The sequence below is a fragment of the Zonotrichia albicollis genome, chromosome 25 (assembly GCF_047830755.1).
Source record: "Zonotrichia albicollis isolate bZonAlb1 chromosome 25, bZonAlb1.hap1, whole genome shotgun sequence".
Lineage (NCBI taxonomy): Eukaryota > Metazoa > Chordata > Aves > Passeriformes > Passerellidae > Zonotrichia > Zonotrichia albicollis.
The window spans coordinates 60,715-79,308 of record NC_133843.1 but is presented as its reverse complement, the minus strand read 5'-3'; the positions used below and the strand labels follow the sequence as shown (position 1 = coordinate 79,308).

General features: G+C 43.6%; 1 protein-coding gene across 3 annotated transcripts in view; it reads right to left on the bottom strand.

Annotated features, from left to right (window-relative positions):
* Positions 1-18,594, bottom strand: part of DVL1 (dishevelled segment polarity protein 1) — a 48,520-nt gene that overhangs the window by 11,676 nt on the left and 18,250 nt on the right. For 2 of the 3 annotated variants that reach the window (XM_074558303.1, XM_074558305.1), the window contains exons 3-11: positions 17,288-17,409; positions 14,897-15,009; positions 10,269-10,407; positions 4,703-4,796; positions 3,689-3,758; positions 2,915-3,054; positions 2,541-2,617; positions 1,935-2,002; positions 545-694 (exon numbers count right to left, since the gene is read on the bottom strand). In XM_074558303.1, coding sequence (XP_074414404.1) covers positions 545-694; positions 1,935-2,002; positions 2,541-2,617; positions 2,915-3,054; positions 3,689-3,758; positions 4,703-4,796; positions 10,269-10,407; positions 14,897-15,009; positions 17,288-17,409 — 973 coding nt within the window. The remainder of the gene's footprint in view (positions 1-544; positions 695-1,934; positions 2,003-2,540; positions 2,618-2,914; positions 3,055-3,688; positions 3,759-4,702; positions 4,797-10,268; positions 10,408-14,896; positions 15,010-17,287; positions 17,410-18,594) is intronic. The other variant, XM_074558304.1, reaches the window with a different exon arrangement.

Sequence of the window (18,594 nt, the reverse complement as noted above, 5' to 3'; positions counted from 1 at the left end):
AATTTAGTTTTAGCTTGCTCAATAAATTCTAGGAATATAAAGAAGAACAAAAAACCAATTTAAAAATACAAAAGAAGGCCATGTGAATATCAGGGAAGGATTTCCCAAGGGAAACATTGACGTTACTGTTGAAAGTTATTAAAAACCAACTAAATGCAAGAAGGGAGTCTCCCATCTACATGAGTGGAAAAACCTGAACTTATCAAAAGTATAAAAGAAGACCATGTGAATATCAGAGAAGGATTTCCCAAGTGAAACCTGAACATTATTGTTGAAATTTATTAAAAACCAACCAAACGTGCACCTGAGTGGAAAAACCTGAACCTACCACTAAAATCCAGCAGCAACCACTTCTCCTTGAGACAAAACCCTGACCAAACACCTCCACATCAACCTCCAACCTTCGGCAAAAGTTCTCCTGCTTTCCCCAAGTGTGAGAAACCACTCAAGGCCTGGCTGGCGCTGCCGCTGTCACCGTGCCCGTGGCCGGGCCCTGGTGGCCCCGAGCAGCCCCCTGCCCTGGGCTGGCCAGGGGGTGACTTACTTTCCGACTCGGGAATTGAGCTTGTTAGTGAGGAGCTGGTAGATGTGGTGATGCTCATGGAGGGGCTCATACCGTAACGGGGGTACGCTCCCGTCATGGCCGTGGTATGAGAGATCCACGCCGCGGGGTCGATTGGCCGCACCGGCTCAGCTGCGAGTAAAAGGGACAGGAAACAGGGTCAAGATTTGCGGGAAACACCACAATTTTGAGAGATCTGAGGGGTTTTACTGTGTTTTCTTGTGGTTTCTCTGGTTTTCTAAAGGTTCCACATGAGTGAGACCCCACAGATGGTACCACCACAAAGGGACAGCAAACAGGGTCAGAAATGCAGCAAACATCAAGATTTTGAAAGATCTGAGGGGTTTTATCATGTTTTCTTGCAGTTTCTCTGGTTTCCTTGTTGTTTCCCTCGTTTTCTGAGGGTTTTGTGTGAGTGAGGTGCCATAGTTGGCATGACCACAAGGGTACAGAAAACAGGCTGAAGATTTGCAGGAGCCACCAAAGTTTTGAGAGATCTAAGGGGTTTTCTTTCGGTTACAGTAGTTTTCTGAGGGTTTCATATGAGTGAGGTGCCATAGTTGGCACCTCACTCAAGGGTACAGGAAACAAGCTCAAGATTTTCAGGAAACACCAAGATTTTGAAAGATCTGAGGGGTTTTATCATTTTTTCTTGTTGTTTCTCTAGTTTTCTGAGCGGTTCACATGAGTGAGATCCCATAGATTGTACCACGACAAAGGGACAGAAAATGGGGTCAAAACTTGCAGCAAACACCAAGATTTTGAGAGATCTGAGAGGTTTTCTCTTGTTCTCTTGTTGTTTCTCTGGTTTTCCTAAGGGTTTCAAGAGGACTCCCACAGTCTGCACTGGTTTGTTGCATTTATTCCACCCCATCTTCACCGCCACTGTCATCTTCTGTGGACTGGGAACAAACTGATTCCAGCACCACCAGCACAGCCCTCACCAGCAGGAGGCAGCTGTGTTTGTCACATGAGCACAGATCTTTTACTGCTAATGAAAATAAGGTAATTTTCTTTTTTTTTAATGTCTATTACTGCTGCTTCCCTCACATCTTCAAAATACTCAGTTCTCTCTAAAGATTCACTGTGAGAAAATGAGGATTTTTAACTCTTGGCATAATTATTTCCAAACCTTTTATGAATTGTTAGGTTAAGATCACTTCCCAGAAGTTTAGGAGATGGACCCAAAGATGTGAACCAAGAGAAAAACTCCCAGAAACTCAATGGGCAGTGGAACCCCAGGCTCCCAATACAAAAGTAAACAATTAAAGGACTGAATGGGTAGAATCTGTTAGGTGCCAAAATAGGTAAAAATATTCCAGATCTTGGGAGCTTCCCAGGAACCCAGCAAAGAGTTTAAATGTGTACTCACCCCTGGGGATGGTGAAATAACTCCTGGGAGTAGGGTCCCAGCATTTGGCTACTGTTAGGCTGATAGGTCTAGGAAGAAAGAAAACAGGTTAAGGATGATTCTTGAATTTCCTACAGAGTTGGAAATGCTACAAGAAGTATTTGAAACAAATTTATTTTTATTCAGCAGTTGTCAAGTACATTCTGAGAATGGTTTTGAGAAGATTTATAATACTTTAAGTATGAATGGGTTTGAGAAGCTTTGTAATAATTTAAGTATGAATAGTTTTGAGAAACTTTCTAATATTTTCAGTATGAAGCATATCAGGAGGTTCCTGGTTTCGCACAGATGATGAGCACTGGTGATGAAATCTGTTGGATGATCAGCTCCTGAGATATTAAAATTCCCATCACATAAACAAACAGCTCTGCTGAAAGCAGGCAACTTCTCAATTCATGTTGGTTTTTTTGCCAGAACCAACCTCACCTATTCATCATTTACACTGAGAAGTTCACAGCTGAGATCAGTCATGCTGATGGATATCAGAATGTTGATTTCTCTGAGGTTTCCCAGCTCCAACAACTGCACAAGGAGGATAAACAGGAAGGCTTTTTGTGATGTGCTCACCCTGGTTTGGAGACGATTTCCCGCAGAACCCGAACGGCATCGTCATTGCTCATGTTCTCAAAATTGACATCATTCACCTGAAACAGAGAGCAGAGGTCAGCCTTGCAGCATGAAAGTTAAAAGTTGTTTTAATTACTTCATTAATCCCCCAATTTATCTGCCTGGTCACCACTTCCATCCCACCATTTAACGGTCACCACTTCCGTTCCTTTGAGATGTCGTTTCTCAGAGTATCTCACAAAGAATCACCAATTTCAGCCATCTTTGGGCCACATTTTTCTGAGGATGAATAAATTCTGTTCCCTGCTGACTACAGCTCGTGGGGCTGGTGGGATGGCAGGGCAGAGCAGCAGGATTTGGGGACAGGGACCCACCTGCAGCAGCATGTCCCCTGGCTCGATGCGCCCGTCTGCTGCCACCGCCCCTCCCTTCATGATGGAGCCGATGTAGATGCCACCATCACCCCGGTCATTGCTCTGCCCCACAATGCTGATCCCTAGGAAGTTGTACTTTTCTAGATGGACACAAAGTAAAGGGTGGGGAAAGGGGAAAAAAAAAGCAGATAAAGTGATTGGAATGATAGCAAAGAGCGAGGCTGTTTCAGCTTTGAAACATCTCAGCATATCAGCAGGGCAAGGTTTGACTTGCAATGATCTCAGGCTGCTCTAATGATGAGTATTTGCCTGGCACCTTCAGGGAAAGGCTGCTAAAGACAGGATTTTTTCATCCAAGACAGTGTTATTTAAAAAAAAAAACAAAAAAAAAAAACAGCAAGAGGAAGAGCATTGAAAAGACTTGTCCACACCTGGAAATTAGCACTGAACACATTAGGCAATGTTTGTTCCACATGTCAGAGAGGCAAGGAAGGGTTTGGTGCTGCTGAAAAGTGCTGAATTTGCTGGCAGCCCTGCACATTTCTGCCTGGCTGACAAATGAAACACAGGAGCAGCAGAAATGCAAATCCCCAGTGCCTTTCTACCCCAATCCCTCACCATTAACCCCACACGCTGCAGTTCCAGCTCCTTCCCTGGAAGGAACACTGATATGCTGGTGAAAATGGCCCAGTTCCGGATTAGGAATCCAGAGAAATACCAAATACATCTCTACCACTCAAAATTCATAATAAAAAACGTGGCTTGTCCTCTTACCCATGTTGAGCGTGACAGTGATGATGTTTAGGGACATGGTGGAGTCAGTGATGCTGCTGAACGAGGATGACTGCAAAACACAACAGAAAAAGTCTCAAGGTTTTAAATGGCTCAGAGTAAGAACTGCTGAGGATTAACTCATCAGGAATTAAGAGGATTCCAATTGAAAGGCAGACAGAAATTATTGAGGTTTCCTCAAAATTATGCTTCATTTAGAGACTTTAAGGAAAGAAATCTGAGCAGAGTCTGCACTTTCTCCAAAGGTCTGATCACAAAACACACAGAGCACTTTCCTATACTGAGGTTTCTCAGCTGAACTTCCCCTGGAATTATTTCTGCTTCCTGGTTGTGACTGTCAGGCAAACATTTGGATCCTAAAGTGCCCAGCAGAGTGTGAATTATTGCAACCACAGCTCCTCCCTAAAGGGAGGAGTGAACAGCACATGATCCAGCAGGAGGGGAGAGGAGAGACACTGCCCTGCCTCCAAAATGAAATACAAAGGTGCTTAGCAAAGACCTTCTGAAACATTATCCTGTGATAAAATGTGTGTGAGGTCACTCTTCCATGTGTGGAGACTGAGATTTATGGGAGAAGAAAACAGATATTTCAGGGTCTGTCTGTGGGGTCACCCTCATCCTGCTGCCCAGGACTAGCACAGGGAAGGGCAGAGAGATAGATTTGGGATTTCCTGTGAACTTGGATTTCTTCTCCCAGCAGGTCTCAGGGTATCTCACACCCCTTCCCACACCATAATGGAGCTTCTCCTGCAGAGATTTATCTTGGAAAAGACCAGAAATGGGATCACTGCACAGTGAAAGGAGAAAGGGAGAGGTGAAAGCTTCACTCTGGAGCCGCAGAACATCAAATGCAGAGATTAAGCCCAGCCTGGAGACACAGGGAACCTTCCCAGTGAATTCAACAGGAACAGACCTGTCCTGGATCCCTTCTTGAGCCAAGAGCTCCACTCAGAACTCCCAGTTCAGCTCCCTGGGTGCTGCTGGTGCCAGCCTTACCCTGTCAATCTGCCTCATCCTCTGTTTCCTCCTCCGGCGCTTGTGCTTGCGGATGAGGCGGGACGAGGTGCTCTGCTCCGTGGAGCTGCTCAACCTGAGGGCAAGGACAGCAAATGTTACCCCTGAGAGGCTCTGCCACCCGCAGCAGCAGGACAGGGGAAATCGCACACACAGCTCAGCAGGAGATTCCAGCTCAAGGACAGCAGGGACCAGATGAATAATTTGATTATTGTTTAATTTAGCACTTGTTTTCTCCTGGCAGCAGGTCTGAGTGCAACCCATAATGCTCATTTCTGTGAGTCCTGGCATGGTGCTGAATTTTCTTCCACTGTTACCAGGAATTCAAGGCTTGAATTTAAAGAAATCAAATAGAACTTGGTAACAGGGGGACAGTGAATATGATTTATCTTCACATATTCTGTTAACTTTTAATTTGCTGTTTCTCCAGGCTCTCCAAACTTGCAGAACCTAAATGTGCCACATTTTACATATAAATCTTTAAGGTCTTTAATAAGAGTTTGGAGCATTAACCATCCTCACTTTACAGAGAACAGAACGAGACAGAAATGGATTTGCCCAAATTAATTTCAGGAGCCTGGAACAAAGCCCAGACTATTAAAATATCACTATAACACCAGAGAGACATCTCTCCTCTATTTAATATGTAAGAATGGGGAAAAAAAAAAGACAACAACAACACCCCAAACAAACAAACAAAAAACCAAAGCAATGCTCCATCATTAACCAAGATTAAAAATTCCAACATTATACACAAAACAAACATTGCCAGGCTTTCCCCCCCAGTTTCCACATCCCTGAATTCCATGTTCCAGCCACATGCAGGAATGTGACAATACCTCAAAAACTTGATGCCAGCAATTCCAAAAAGGAATTGCCCACAGGAAAGCCCTCTGGCCTGAAATATTTTTATCAAGTATCAGCCCTGGAGCTGCTCAGAGGGTGTGAATCTCCTGACATTCCCTTGAGCTCACACAAATATTTCAGGCATGTTAACCTCACACACTCCTCCTTCCCCTCCCAGCAAGGGGAACTGAAGAGCCAAGAGGTGGGATTTTATTAAAAAATATCCATAATGTGATGATTTCTGGTTGGTAAAACAGCTCACACAGCATCTGAGGTTGGGAGGTTTTGTCTTCCAACAGGAAAAATATGGAGGTGTCAAACCCAGGGTTTCCAAAACCGGGTTTGTTCAATAGTCATCAAAGACTGACAAAAATCCCTCATATTTTATTTTGCTGTCAATATTCTCCCCCTTCCTACTTCCTCTCCCATTTCCTTCTCCTCCTCTTCCCTAAGCTAAAATTTCCCACTTTAGGAGAATCTGAGCAAATCCAAGGCACTCATTCCACAGCTGCCTGCTCCCTAAAAGTGCATTTTTCTCTCAAATTAAACTAGCAAAACCAGACTTTCTTGGCAAATCCCTGAGGTCCTGTTAGCAGGTGATAACATATGAGAAGTGAAGTTTTTCTTGTTGTATTTTTGCCATTCTTCTCAGTATTAGGATGGAAGGATGAGAATCAGCCCCTGAGAAAAGCTCAGGTATGTTCAAGGGGGACACAAAATATTTCAGGGAAAAATTAAAAGTTAAGTTTTAAAAAGTTAATATCAGCTGCACAAAATTGCTGATCAGAAGGCTCTGCAGGAACATTTTTACACCTATTTTCATAATCTCTCCTTGTGATTTCTGCTCAATCCACAGCCTTAATGCATCCTTGTTGAATCCTTAATATTCTGGGAGCATCTGGATGCTAAAAAGCAGCTCATACCTCCTCTAATGAGGAATATTTTGCTCTCTGAAGCATCTCCAGAAATACTGGGTAGAAGTTGTTATTATTACAATCTGATGAGCAAGACAAGATGGTAAATTTGAGCTTTTGAGACAAATAAAGTGCAAAGATGAAAAATAAATCTGGAATTATCACTGCCAATTAATTTCCTGCACCAGCTACTGCTCAAAAACCCTGACTGCACTTCTAGTACAAATGTCAATAAATACCACAGAAGAGACTTTTAAATAGTTAATAATAATAGTAATAGCAATAATTTTTTCTCCATTCTACAATTCTCAAAGGACGGGAAAAAAGGCAACATTTGTTAAAGAAAGCTTATCCACATGGCTTAAAAAGAAATTATGGTAATTTCTTAAATGAGAAATAAACAATTTTTTTTGCAGTGAATTCGTTTAGCTGCATTGAACTGAGAGCAGCAATTGCTGACAATAATCCCACAGCTACACATGTCAGATTTGTTAAACCTTTACTTTAGAGAAGACAGAAGAAACCTTTTACTGTTAAGTTCCCTACATCAATCTGTGCTCAAAATCCCACCTGCTAACAACAGAAACGTTTAATTTGTAAAAAAAAAAAAGTTAAAAAATTGTCAAACACTTGGAAAAAAAAAAGAAAGAAATTATTATGCTCCCACTGTCACTCTGCACTGTCCTGGAATGTTTGTGAACAGGTTAATTCACCAAAACATGACTTTACTCTTTAACTGAATGCAACAGAGCTTTCTTGGGCTGGGAATTACCCAGCTCTGTTCCACTGCTCTGAGTTCAAATAAAACCAAATTGAGGCAGAAAAGCATCCTCAGCTCACAAACTCTTCCCTTCCAGGACTGCAACATCCCTTCCCTTTGTTTTCCTGCCTCAGAGCCTCCTCTCTGACAGCCTCCCCACAAAGCACCAGAACCCACCAGAGTCCAGGAGCCAAACTGACCCCAATGACCCCAGGGGATGTGTCCACCAGGGACCAAAGTGACTCCTGTCCCCACACTGATGTGTCCCTCAGGGACCAAACTGACTCCTCTGTCCCCAGGGGATGTGTCCACCAGAGACCAAAGTGACCCCTCAGACCCCTCTGTCCCCAAGCTGGAGTGTCCCTCAGGAACCAAAGTGAGCCCTCAGACCCCTCACAGTCCCTAGGGGATGTGTCCACCAGGGACCAAACTCCAAACTGTCCCCTCAGACCCCTCTGTCCCCAGAGGATGTGTCCATCAGGAACCAAACTCCAAACTGTCCCCTCAGACCCTCTGTCGCCGCACTGGTGTGTCCATCAGGGACCAAACTCACCCCTCAGACCCCAGAGGATGTGTCCATCAGCTGTTAGAAACCAAACTGACCCTTCAGACCCCTCTGTCCCCAGGGGATGTGTCCCTCAGGAGCCAAACTCACCCCTCGGATCCCTCCTCTGTCCCCAGACTGGTGCCTCCTGCAGCTCTGGAACCTTCTCCATTTGCTCTTTGCCTGATTTGCCTCTACAGAAAACTTCTCCCTGCCAGCACCAAGTCTCCTGTGCCTGAGAACATCATCATCCCCCTGGAATACAGCAGCATACCTTGGAGCATTCCTGCAGTGGTTCTTCCTGACTAGCTGGCCTGGCAGCTCCTCCTGTGCCAAAAACTCCTGCCCAGCCTCCAGAGGGAAAGGCAGGAGCAGCAGCTTCCAAAAATCTCCTTCTTCTCAGGTCAGACTCAGGAAGTTTTATTATTATTTTATTCATACTGTGAGATTTCGCTGGGTCTACTCTAATGTGGCCACCCTGAGCTAATCCTGCCCCACTGCATTGCTGGCTGCCATGGAAATTATTCATTTATTTACAAGAAACACAAATCACCTGCAGGGTTTTGTTGTTGTGGGCTCCAGGTTTTGGGGGAGGGCTCAAAGCCCTGAAAGCTTTGGGTGCATTCAGGGTTAAGGACCATCCCTCCATGCAGGGAAATATCCAGAAAAGTGCTTTTTTATATCTCATCATTGAATGGTTTGGGTTGGACGGGGCCTTAAACTCATCTTATTCCAACACCTGCCATGTGCAGGGACACCCTGCACTTCACTGGGAGTGCAAAATAAATTCTTGAAACTAATTCAGGACTAAATCTCTAATGTGGATTTTAGTTATCCTTTCAGCCCTTTGGGAACTCTCAGCCTTTAATCAGAATTGTGAGGTCTTTAAACCCTGACCAGCTGCAAGACCCAACAGATCCACCAAGACCCAAAAGCTGATCATGTTTGTAAGCACATCAAGGGGTTCAGGATCTCCAGGAGTAGTTGCTTTTTGCTGTTTTTATTAAAAATCTCATGGTTTTATTAAAATTACCACGTTCTGCCTTATTTGTTTTAGCTGCAGATCACTGTGACCCACCAGAGATCTGTCACCCTGTTGTACTCTGACAAATCCATGCTGGATTTTCAGAGACCACTGGGATGAACAACAGCTCTAGAGCCAGTGGCCAGGAAAATGAAGAATATTCCAGCGAATGTGGCCAGGAAAAGGAAAGAAAATACTTTAGATTTGTTTTACACCCATGAAAATAATTATTTTAAATCCATGAAATGTATTGGCTTAAAGACTTCTTAAAGAAAAACAAAAACATCTTTAGATATAACAAAGATGTCTTGAAATGAGAGCTATTTTTCAAGTAGGGAATAATTCACACACTCTGCCTACACAAAAAGAAAGAAATAATGAAGAAGCCACAAATCTATGGCAGCCTTTGCAACAGCATTAACTGTGATGAATTCCTGAACTGCTCATAGGTCTCAGAGTATGCAATTCCAGGTATTCCTCTATAACTGAGCTCCAGTAAAATGCATACTTATTAGGAATCTCTGCTGACAGTATTTTGTTTTAATATTCACACCACTGCTTTACAAATAGGTAGGCAGAGTGCTTTGATCTGGAAATGTGGCCATTGTTGCTATGAAAAGGAGAGAAGCAGAGCTTTTCTTTCAACAGGAGCAGTGGTTTGGACCCAATAACAGAGGTAAAGACTTCTTAAAGAAAAACAAAAATATCTTTAGATATAACTTATAGGTATAATTCATAGAATTATATATTTGGCCCAGACCCTCGACCCAAAAACTGAGCAGTGATTCCACACAGAGATGGCACTGATGAACAACCTGTGCTCAAAGTGATGCCTCAGGCTTTGGCATTTCTGTTTTTCAGATTATGTACTGATGCCTCAGGTTTTGGCTTTTCTGTTTTTCACATTCTGTGCTGCTTTAGTGGGTGGGTCTGGGCTTCATACTGTGGGATGGTGAGCTCTGTGCACAGAGCAGGGACACAAAACAATTCCTGCTCCAGCTGGGCACCAAGGACAAATGATCCAAATCTCAGCCCAGGAGCACAAACACCGTGGGCTGGAGAGAGAAAAACAAGGATGGGACTGCATGGGCTAAAGCTGGAATTGGACAATTCACTCCAAGATGCAAATGGAGCAGAACTGATTAAAGTGAGAGACCCCGTGCCCGGCCATGCATTTTGGGACCATTTTGGTTCATCTTGGGTACAGCCCTGGCTGAGCTCCTGTGCTGCCCAAGGTGGATCCATTGAGGAGAAACTTTTCATAAATCCCTACTTTATTCCTTATCTAGTCTGTGTTCCTTCTCAAGGCATAAAATCACTAAAGAAATGAAAGGAAAAAAAACAAAACAAAACAAAACCCAAAAAAACCAACCCCCCCCCACCAAAAAAAAAAAAAAAAAAAAAAAAAGAGACGAGGAGCCCAAGATGTGCCCAGCGCTGTGTCCCTGGCAGGGCTGTACCTGCTGGTGTTGTCATCATCCTCAGAGTCGATGAAGCTGCTGGACTCCAGTTCACTGCTCAGCATGGTGGAGGAGCTGTCATAGCCAGGGGGATGCTCCCGGTGCCTGTCCAGCTTGGGGTGCCCATTGATCCTGGGGGCTGCAGGGCACAGGAAAGGAGTGTTACAGACCAGGAGGGTATTGCAGATATTTTTGCCCCTGATGAAGTAGAGGAAATGATGAGGAGGATTCCACTGATATCAGAAGGTTAATTAATTACTTTATTATACTATATTATTCTATATTATATTAGTGTAGTACATTATATATTATCGTATATTATATATACCATAATATTTATTATGAACATATATATATGAATATATATATATATATGTATGTGTATATATATATATATATATACTATATTATTCCATATTACATTACACTATATTCCATTACATCTAAACTGAATTTGCCAAGCATTCAAGCATTCAACTGCACTCATCTGGTGACTATCACCCAACAGTCCCCACACATGCAACTGGCCCTGACAGGCCAATGAAACAAAACTCCATCCCCCTGGGTAAACAATCTCCATCTTGCATTCTAATTTTGCACAAACACAGGCACAGCAAATGAGATAAGAACTGTTTTTCTTTTCTCTGAGGTTTAGAGAACGTGAATCCCAGAAATACTCTTGGGAAGTTGTGCCTTGCTTTTCTCTGTGAAGGGAAATGTGGCTACAGTGGGGTTGTGGCACCACAGCAGGAGATGTAGGAGAGGTTTTAGAGTGAATTCTTTGAGCCAGAGAGAAGTTTGAGAAGAGGATCCATGTTTATCCCCTGAAAGAATTTCCTACCAAGGTTGACATAGAAACCAAGAAAGAAAAAGGATAAATAATTGTCACTGAAGGGGTATTGGGGACAGACAAAGGTGATATCAGAAGGTCTGAAAAGCACTTTATTATTACTCATCCTGCCTTATGGGCGCATCCCTGTGCCCTGACTTGCCTTGGGACTGAAGTTCTTTGGATCCTCACACAGCCCAGTCCCTCCACCCCAGTCAGGCCCAACATGCCCACCCCAGCTGTTTTGCAGTCCCAGCCCTCCTGCAGTCATAAATCACAGTTAAAACTCCACATATTGCAGCAGCCAGGGGAAATCTGCAGCTGCTCCTCTTCCCAAACATTTGGGGATCTGTGAGCCTGCCCATATGAAGGGTTCTCCAGCATTTCTCACTGGCTGCTCAAGAGTTAAACTGACCCCACAGCAAAGTGGGTGTTGAAACCTCAGCATCGACATTGACATCTGCAGACTTGTCAGGAACCCAGCAGCAGCTATAAAACATTTCTCAACATCCAAAAAAACCATCTTGTCCCTTAATTACCTCCCTAATCAGAGCTCCCGCAGTCCCCTTTCCCACTCCTGCTCACCAAACTGACATGGCAGCTTTGTTCCTCCCAGCCGGGGGTCCCCAGCACATGTGCCAGGCAGACCTCCCACCACCCCAATTAAGATCCTCGCTCTACTTTCACTTAGTAAGAACTTTGTCAACCTCCCAAAGCAATGAGGATATTTGTTGGGAGCTCTGACATCTTGATGGTTTTTTTTCCAGATCGGTTTTCCTCAAGGTTTTCTTGATGTTTGTATCTGCAGTGTCACACAGCTCCAAAAAAGGAGTTTTACTCCATTCCTCAAGGCACCATCTTTGTGGGGATTATTTTAAAATCAGAGAATATACAAGCACAGATGGAGATTAATTGTCTGTGCACTGAAAACAGGAATGCAATTTATGGGAAAGGGGTGGAAGAACTTAGGGATACCCCAAATCCTTTTGCATTTTCAATGGGAAGAGGTATGAAAACACTGTCAGATCACCCAGGTGTGTCCCACACCCTCCAGCTGCAGCTGCAATCAATATTTATCACTCTGTGTGTGGAATTCAGCAAAATCAGCTTTTTTTGGGGTGAGTAGCCCTGCAGAAATGAAGGGAAATATTCAGGCAGCTGTGCTGAACAACCCACCTGTGGTACCACACTGCTCATTATCCCGGGAGAATCTGGGGAATTCTCATCACCCCAACTCCAAACCAAACCTCTGCAAGGATCTTGCTGCACTTCAAAGCAGGCAACGTTTTCGAGTAAAATTAGGAAGCAATTTTTGTAAATTAAAATGGAGAGAAGCACAAAAAAAATCTTTGTTTAGTGTTGGGGTTTTCCCAACCTTCATTCTGTGGAACCTCTCAATTCCAGTGCTCTGAGCTCAGCCTGTTTGACCTGTTCAGGTTCCAGCCCAGTGTTTCTGTTCCCAAATGGCACCTTCACACCTTTTCTCACTTCACCTGTTTGAAATGAAGGCTGCAACACCCCGCTCCTGCTTTCTTGTGGAGCAAGAACTGCCTTCCCTTGAGGGAACCCAGGGAAATCCTCTTTGCCAGGGTGGGTGATTCTTTGTACCAAACACTTCCAAAGTGTCCAGCTGGGGTGAGCTGTTCCTGTGCCTCTGGAATAAATCCTATGGCACAAAGCTGTCAGTAACACAGAGCTGCAGGAGATCCCTCTGCCAAGCACCAGGGCTGTCATTTGGGCATTTCAAACAAGTCCCTGCAGGAGCACATCAAACACTCTCGCTGCATTTCAGGGAGGATTTTCCCAGCACACAGCAGCTGGATCCAGGTGTCACAGACCTTTCCCCATCCTTGTCCCCCTTCTCCAAAGGCTGTTCCCCCATTTTCCATCCACACAAGACTTGCAGGTGCAAGAAAAGAGTGACCCCATGATCACTCTTATGAAAAGGGCTTAAAATCCTTCCCAGGTTTTGGGCATTTGACTTCTTTCAGTGCAATTCAGGACAGAGCTGAACTGTGCATTTTAGATTTGCTTTCCACTGAAAACAACACACTCTTGGTGTTGTTATTGTACTGGATGTTGCTGTTGCTAAATTTAATATTGTTATGACAACAGAAACACCATGGACATAGAATAACGTCTGAAAGCAGCTCTTCTTGCTCTATGCACACTAAGAGAACTCACCTGCTGCAGGCAGAAGGCCTAAATTCAGAGAAAAGTAATGCGTGTGACTGTAGTAAGGTTCTTGCCTGGGCTTTGGTAAAAGGAGGGAAACTACTCCCATTTCCTTCTCAAGAGAAATGCATGAATGGGTTTCAGACCACTACAATGCTCACACAATTCCATCCACCAACACCAGCTCTTATGCCAAAAATATCCAGAGCAAAACATGCCCTGGCACTGATTTCATGCTTAAAACAACTCCCCTTTTCACATTCTTCCCGCAACAAGTTTTTAATCAACACTGTGAGAGGATTCTGCCTCTTTTAGTCAGTTCCCAAAGGAATATGCAGTCAGGATCATGCACAGACAAGCTCTGCTCCTCCCACTGAGGGATTTCCATTCACTCCTCATCAGTGACCCTCTGGAGGGGTTAAATGAACAGAATCCCTCAGTAGAAATCTGATTTCTAACTGGAGGCAAATGCTTTGGTGGGTGGAGCTGTGAATAAAGGCTGTGATGGCATTTCTTGGGCCCAAGTATTCCAAATTCTGCACCATTTTAAACACAATGGGTGGCAACTATTAATTCTTAATTAAGCCTGGAAATTCTTGTCTGGCAATGAATGAAAAACCCAAGCTTCCTTTGATGTACAGACCAGAGGCAAGAGATGGAGTTCTGCATTTTATAGGTGCACTTTGGGCGCATTTAGGTACAAAAAAAGATCTTCAGAGCCTCTGTTACACCAGCAGAAAACACCACAGCTCATCCAAACCTTGAGAAATCAACAGCCAAGCCATTCATCTTCTCATGCTACACAAAGTTCTGCACATTGTCAAAAACAATCTCTCTGCCACTTCACTGTGGAGTGTTTCTGGCAAAAACGCTGAGCTTCAAAGAGTTTCAGAGCAATTAACAAATTATTGCATTAAAATAATAATGAAGATTCCCTGAAAGCTGGCAGGAATTTAGCCAGGAGTCTCTTGGGGAGGAGGAGGAGTGTCACTGTGATATTTTCTGAAAAATCCCTTCACCAGGATTTCTTCTCCTGGGAAGCTGAGAAGCCTTAGACAAAAAAGTAAATAATAATTATCTGATTGCTTCTCCTGTGTTTGCTGCTTTGGGATGTGGCTGGAGATCCTTTACCAACAGGTGCATGTTTTATTGATTTCATTGAATTGTTTTTAATTAATGACTAATCACCATCACCTGTGTTAGACTTTGAGGCGTCAGCAATGAGTTTTTATTATTCATTCTTGCTAAACCTTCTGTCTGTATCCTTTCTGTATTCTTTAGTAGTTTTAGTATAGTATAATATAGTATAGCATAATATCATATAACATAACATCATTAATATAAGAGAATATGTAATATAAAATAAAATATAATATAATATAAGATAAAATAGTATATAAGAGAATAGAGAATAGAATAGAATATAGAATAGAGAATAGAATATATCACATCATATCATGTTATTTAACATCATATCATATCATAATAAATCAGCCTTCTGAGAACACAGAGTCAGATTCTCTTCTCTCACCTCATCCTGGGGACCCTCACAAACCCCACAGAGGAGTTGCTGCTCTGGGAGCCGTGAGGAAGATGAGGGAGGGGAGGATGAGGAGGCACTCACCGTCCTCGTGGCTCTCGCGGTTCCTGCGCCGGTGCCGCTCACGCCGATGGCTGAGCACGGACTCGGTTCCTGTCTCGTTGTCCAGGCCATCCCTGCTGCTGGCAGCGTTGGGGCTGGCACAGAGCACAGGGGGACAATCGCTGCGTTATTCTGCTGGTCCCCTTCCCACCCAGGCAGCTCCAGCCGGGAGGAGCTTGGGGCAGAGGGTACAGAACTGCTGAGGGTGAGCGCTACACGCTGGCCCAGGCTGATGGGACACCCCAAAAACACCTCAGGGGGGAAAGAGAACCCCAAAAACACCATAGGGGGGAAAGAGAACCTACAAACACCTGAGAGGTGAAAAGATAATAAAAAACCACCTGAGGGGTGAAAAGAGAACCCCAAAGCACCTGAGGGTGAAGCTATTTCCCCATTTCAGAACTCCTGCCCACCCCACTCCCTGAGCATAGATGTGATGGGTGACATGCCCACCACAGCCATGAGGAAATCAAGGCTGTCCTTCAGGAAAACATCTGGGGGCACATTTTAATCCCTACCAAGGAGACATATTTTACTCCCTATCAAAATGCCAGGGGGATTTCAGTGCTGCCACACAGATTTTTTAACATTTCTTGTTGAGTGCAGCACAGCTGGCAAAGGGAAGAGGTGACACACACGTGGCTCAGGTCACTCTTGTCCATCCCAGCAGCTCCATCTGCTGACTCCTGCTCAGGATCCTCACTCAAACCAGCCTCCAAAATGGGATTTACACCATTGAAAAGGGTGCAAAAATAAAAAAAAACAGCTGCCTTTTCCCCCAGTGCTGAGCCAAATAATTTAGTAAATAAATTAATTATTAAATTAAATTCTTTAATAATTATTGAATTATATTACATAATATAAATAATATATTATACATTACATTATATGTAATATATATTACATTGTATAATACATAACATGTAATATATAATATATATTTTATAATATATAAATGTTACATCTAACTAATTATAATATTTTATATATATATATATATATATATATATATATTTCATTCAATGATGAAGCAAAAAATGAAGGGGAAAAAAACAAAAAAACAAAGCAGGAGGACCAGCAGCGCATTAGACCCACAAACCTCGTGCCTAATTATCAGCTAATTATCTTTTTAAATAAAGCTGGTGCTTGCAGCTGTGCCAGGCAGGTTTAGGCCAGGAAAGACAAAAGCCTGGTTTTATTTTCTGGCCAGATCAGAACACAGGAGGGCAGCACAGCCCTAGCAAGGCACTGCCAGGATTTCCCAGCATTTCTTGTCCGCTAAAAGGTTTATTTTAAAAAGACTCATGACATTGAGAGCTCTTCCAGGCAACATCCATCCCCCCCAAAAAATTGAAAAAAAGGCAAATCCAGGCCATATTTCCTTCTCCAAACACATCCTAAGAGCACAAGGCCCTGCTTTAAATCCCCCTGGTGGAAGGAGGAATTTTTTCCAGGTGGAAATTTCCTGGAAAATGAAGATATCTAAGGATCAGGAAGAGGAAATAAGAATATCAAAGCAGATATTCCCAGCCACAGCTGGGGCTGGCAGCCTCTGGATGGCCAAGGAATTGTAATTATTCCTGGTGGAAATTCTCCCTGGTGCCAGCAGCCTTCAGCTGCCTCTGCAGCCTCCCTAATTACACAGAACACACTAATCACTGCAAAAAGCACTTTGGGCTCCCTCCCTACTTAACTCATCCACAACAGGCTGGAAAATGAGATATTTTAGATAAATATTTCACTCTCAACAATGACAGAGGGTTTTCAGTCCCATCTCCCTTTTAACTCCTCAATATTTGATTTTTATGATCACAACAACAAACAGCTGGCTTGCAGCAGGAAGGGAAATGAGGGTGAGAAATAGATGGGAAGAAATCAATAATAAATCAATGGGCATTTGGGCTTACTGGAATGATGGGGGCCAGGAAAACAAGATATTTTGGATAAATTTATTGGATAAATATTCACTCTATCAATGACAGAGGGTTTTCAGTCCCATCCCCCTTTTAATTTCTCAATACTAGATTTTTATAATCACAACAACAGCTGGATTGCAGCAAGAAGGGAAATGAGGGTGAGAAATAGATGGGAAAGGTAATTTGATAAATCAGTGGGAATTACCGGAATGATGGGGACTGAGAAAATGAGATATTTTGGATAAATATTTCATATGAAATAAATATTCACTGTAACAATGACAGGGGGATTTCAGTCCCATCCCCCTTTTAATTCCTCAGTATTTAATTTTTATTACCACAACAACAAACAGCTGGCTTGCAGCAGTAAGGGAAATGAGGGTGAGAAATAGATGGGAATGAGAATTTGATAAATCAATTTGCTAAATGAGAATCTGATGAATAAATTGGGGCTTACTGGAAAGAGGGGGGCCGGGAGTCTCCGATGCCTCCTGTCCTCTCCAGGGCTGGGGGCAGCTCCACGTGGCTCTCGGTGCACTGGGAGCCTGTATCAGAGTGGGAGCTCTCAGCCAGGACCAGCTGCCAACAGAAAAAAACCCAGAATTACACAAAATTATATCCTCAAAATCCCACCAGCTTCTCCAAGTGTACAGCCAAACTTCCAGGATCCGAGGGGAAGTGCAGGGATTCCTGCCAAACCTGCAGAAAAACTGGTTAAATTCAGCTTAAATTCAGGTTCCACGTGAAAACATCAGCCTGGATGGGCACAGAATTTCTGCAAGCACCAGGAATTCTTCTGTGGAGTACTTGGGAATTATCCTAAATCCCATATCTCAAATCTCATCTGGCTAAATATTAATTTATCAGCAGCAAAAAGTACAATATTGAAACTCCCACTGAGAAACAGCAGCAGCTCTTGGTGTTTCTCTGAGCTCAGGGAGAGCCTCGTGAGGGATTGATCCCAGGTGATGCCTCAGGTTTTGGATTTTCTATTTTTCACATTCTGTGCTGCTTTAGTGGGTAGATCTGGGCTTCATACTGTGGGATGGTGAGCTCTGTGCACAGAGCAGGGAGACAAAACAATTCCTGCTCCAGCTGGGCACCAAGGAGAGATGATCCAAATCTCAGCCCAGGAGCACAAACACCGTGGGCTGGAGAGAGAAAAACAAGGATGGGACTGCATGGGCTAAAGCTGGAATTGGACAATTCACTCCAAGATGCCAGTGGACTAAAACATTATTTTGTGACTGATCATCCTTTTTTGGGACCATTTTGGTTCATCTTGGGTTCATTTTGGGACCATCCTGGGTGCAGCTCTGGCTGGGCTCTTGTGCTGCCCGAGGTGGATCCATTGAGGAGAAACTTGTCATAAATCCCTGCTTTATTCTTTAACTCTGCTCTAGCTCAGCCTTCCCAAGGCATCCCAGTGACTAAAGAAATACCCAAAAGAGCCATTTATATTTTTGACAGCAACTTCCCAACAGCAACATTCATCTCTGAGCTGGAAATAATTATTTCGCATCAAGTCAGAGGCAGCTCAGATTCCAAGTCAAAGCTTCCGAGCTGTGCCCCATTATCCACACAAGGCTGCTCCCAAAGGAGCAATTGCAGAACTGGAATTGCAAAAAAATTCCTGTGCTCCACCAGGAATTCCCTCAAAGGCACCAGGACTCCCCAGCTCTGCTAAAACCTCATCAGCAAAAGGATTTTATTTGAGCAAGGAGAAATTGTCTGTGCTGAGATGAGGCTTGGGATGAGTCAGGG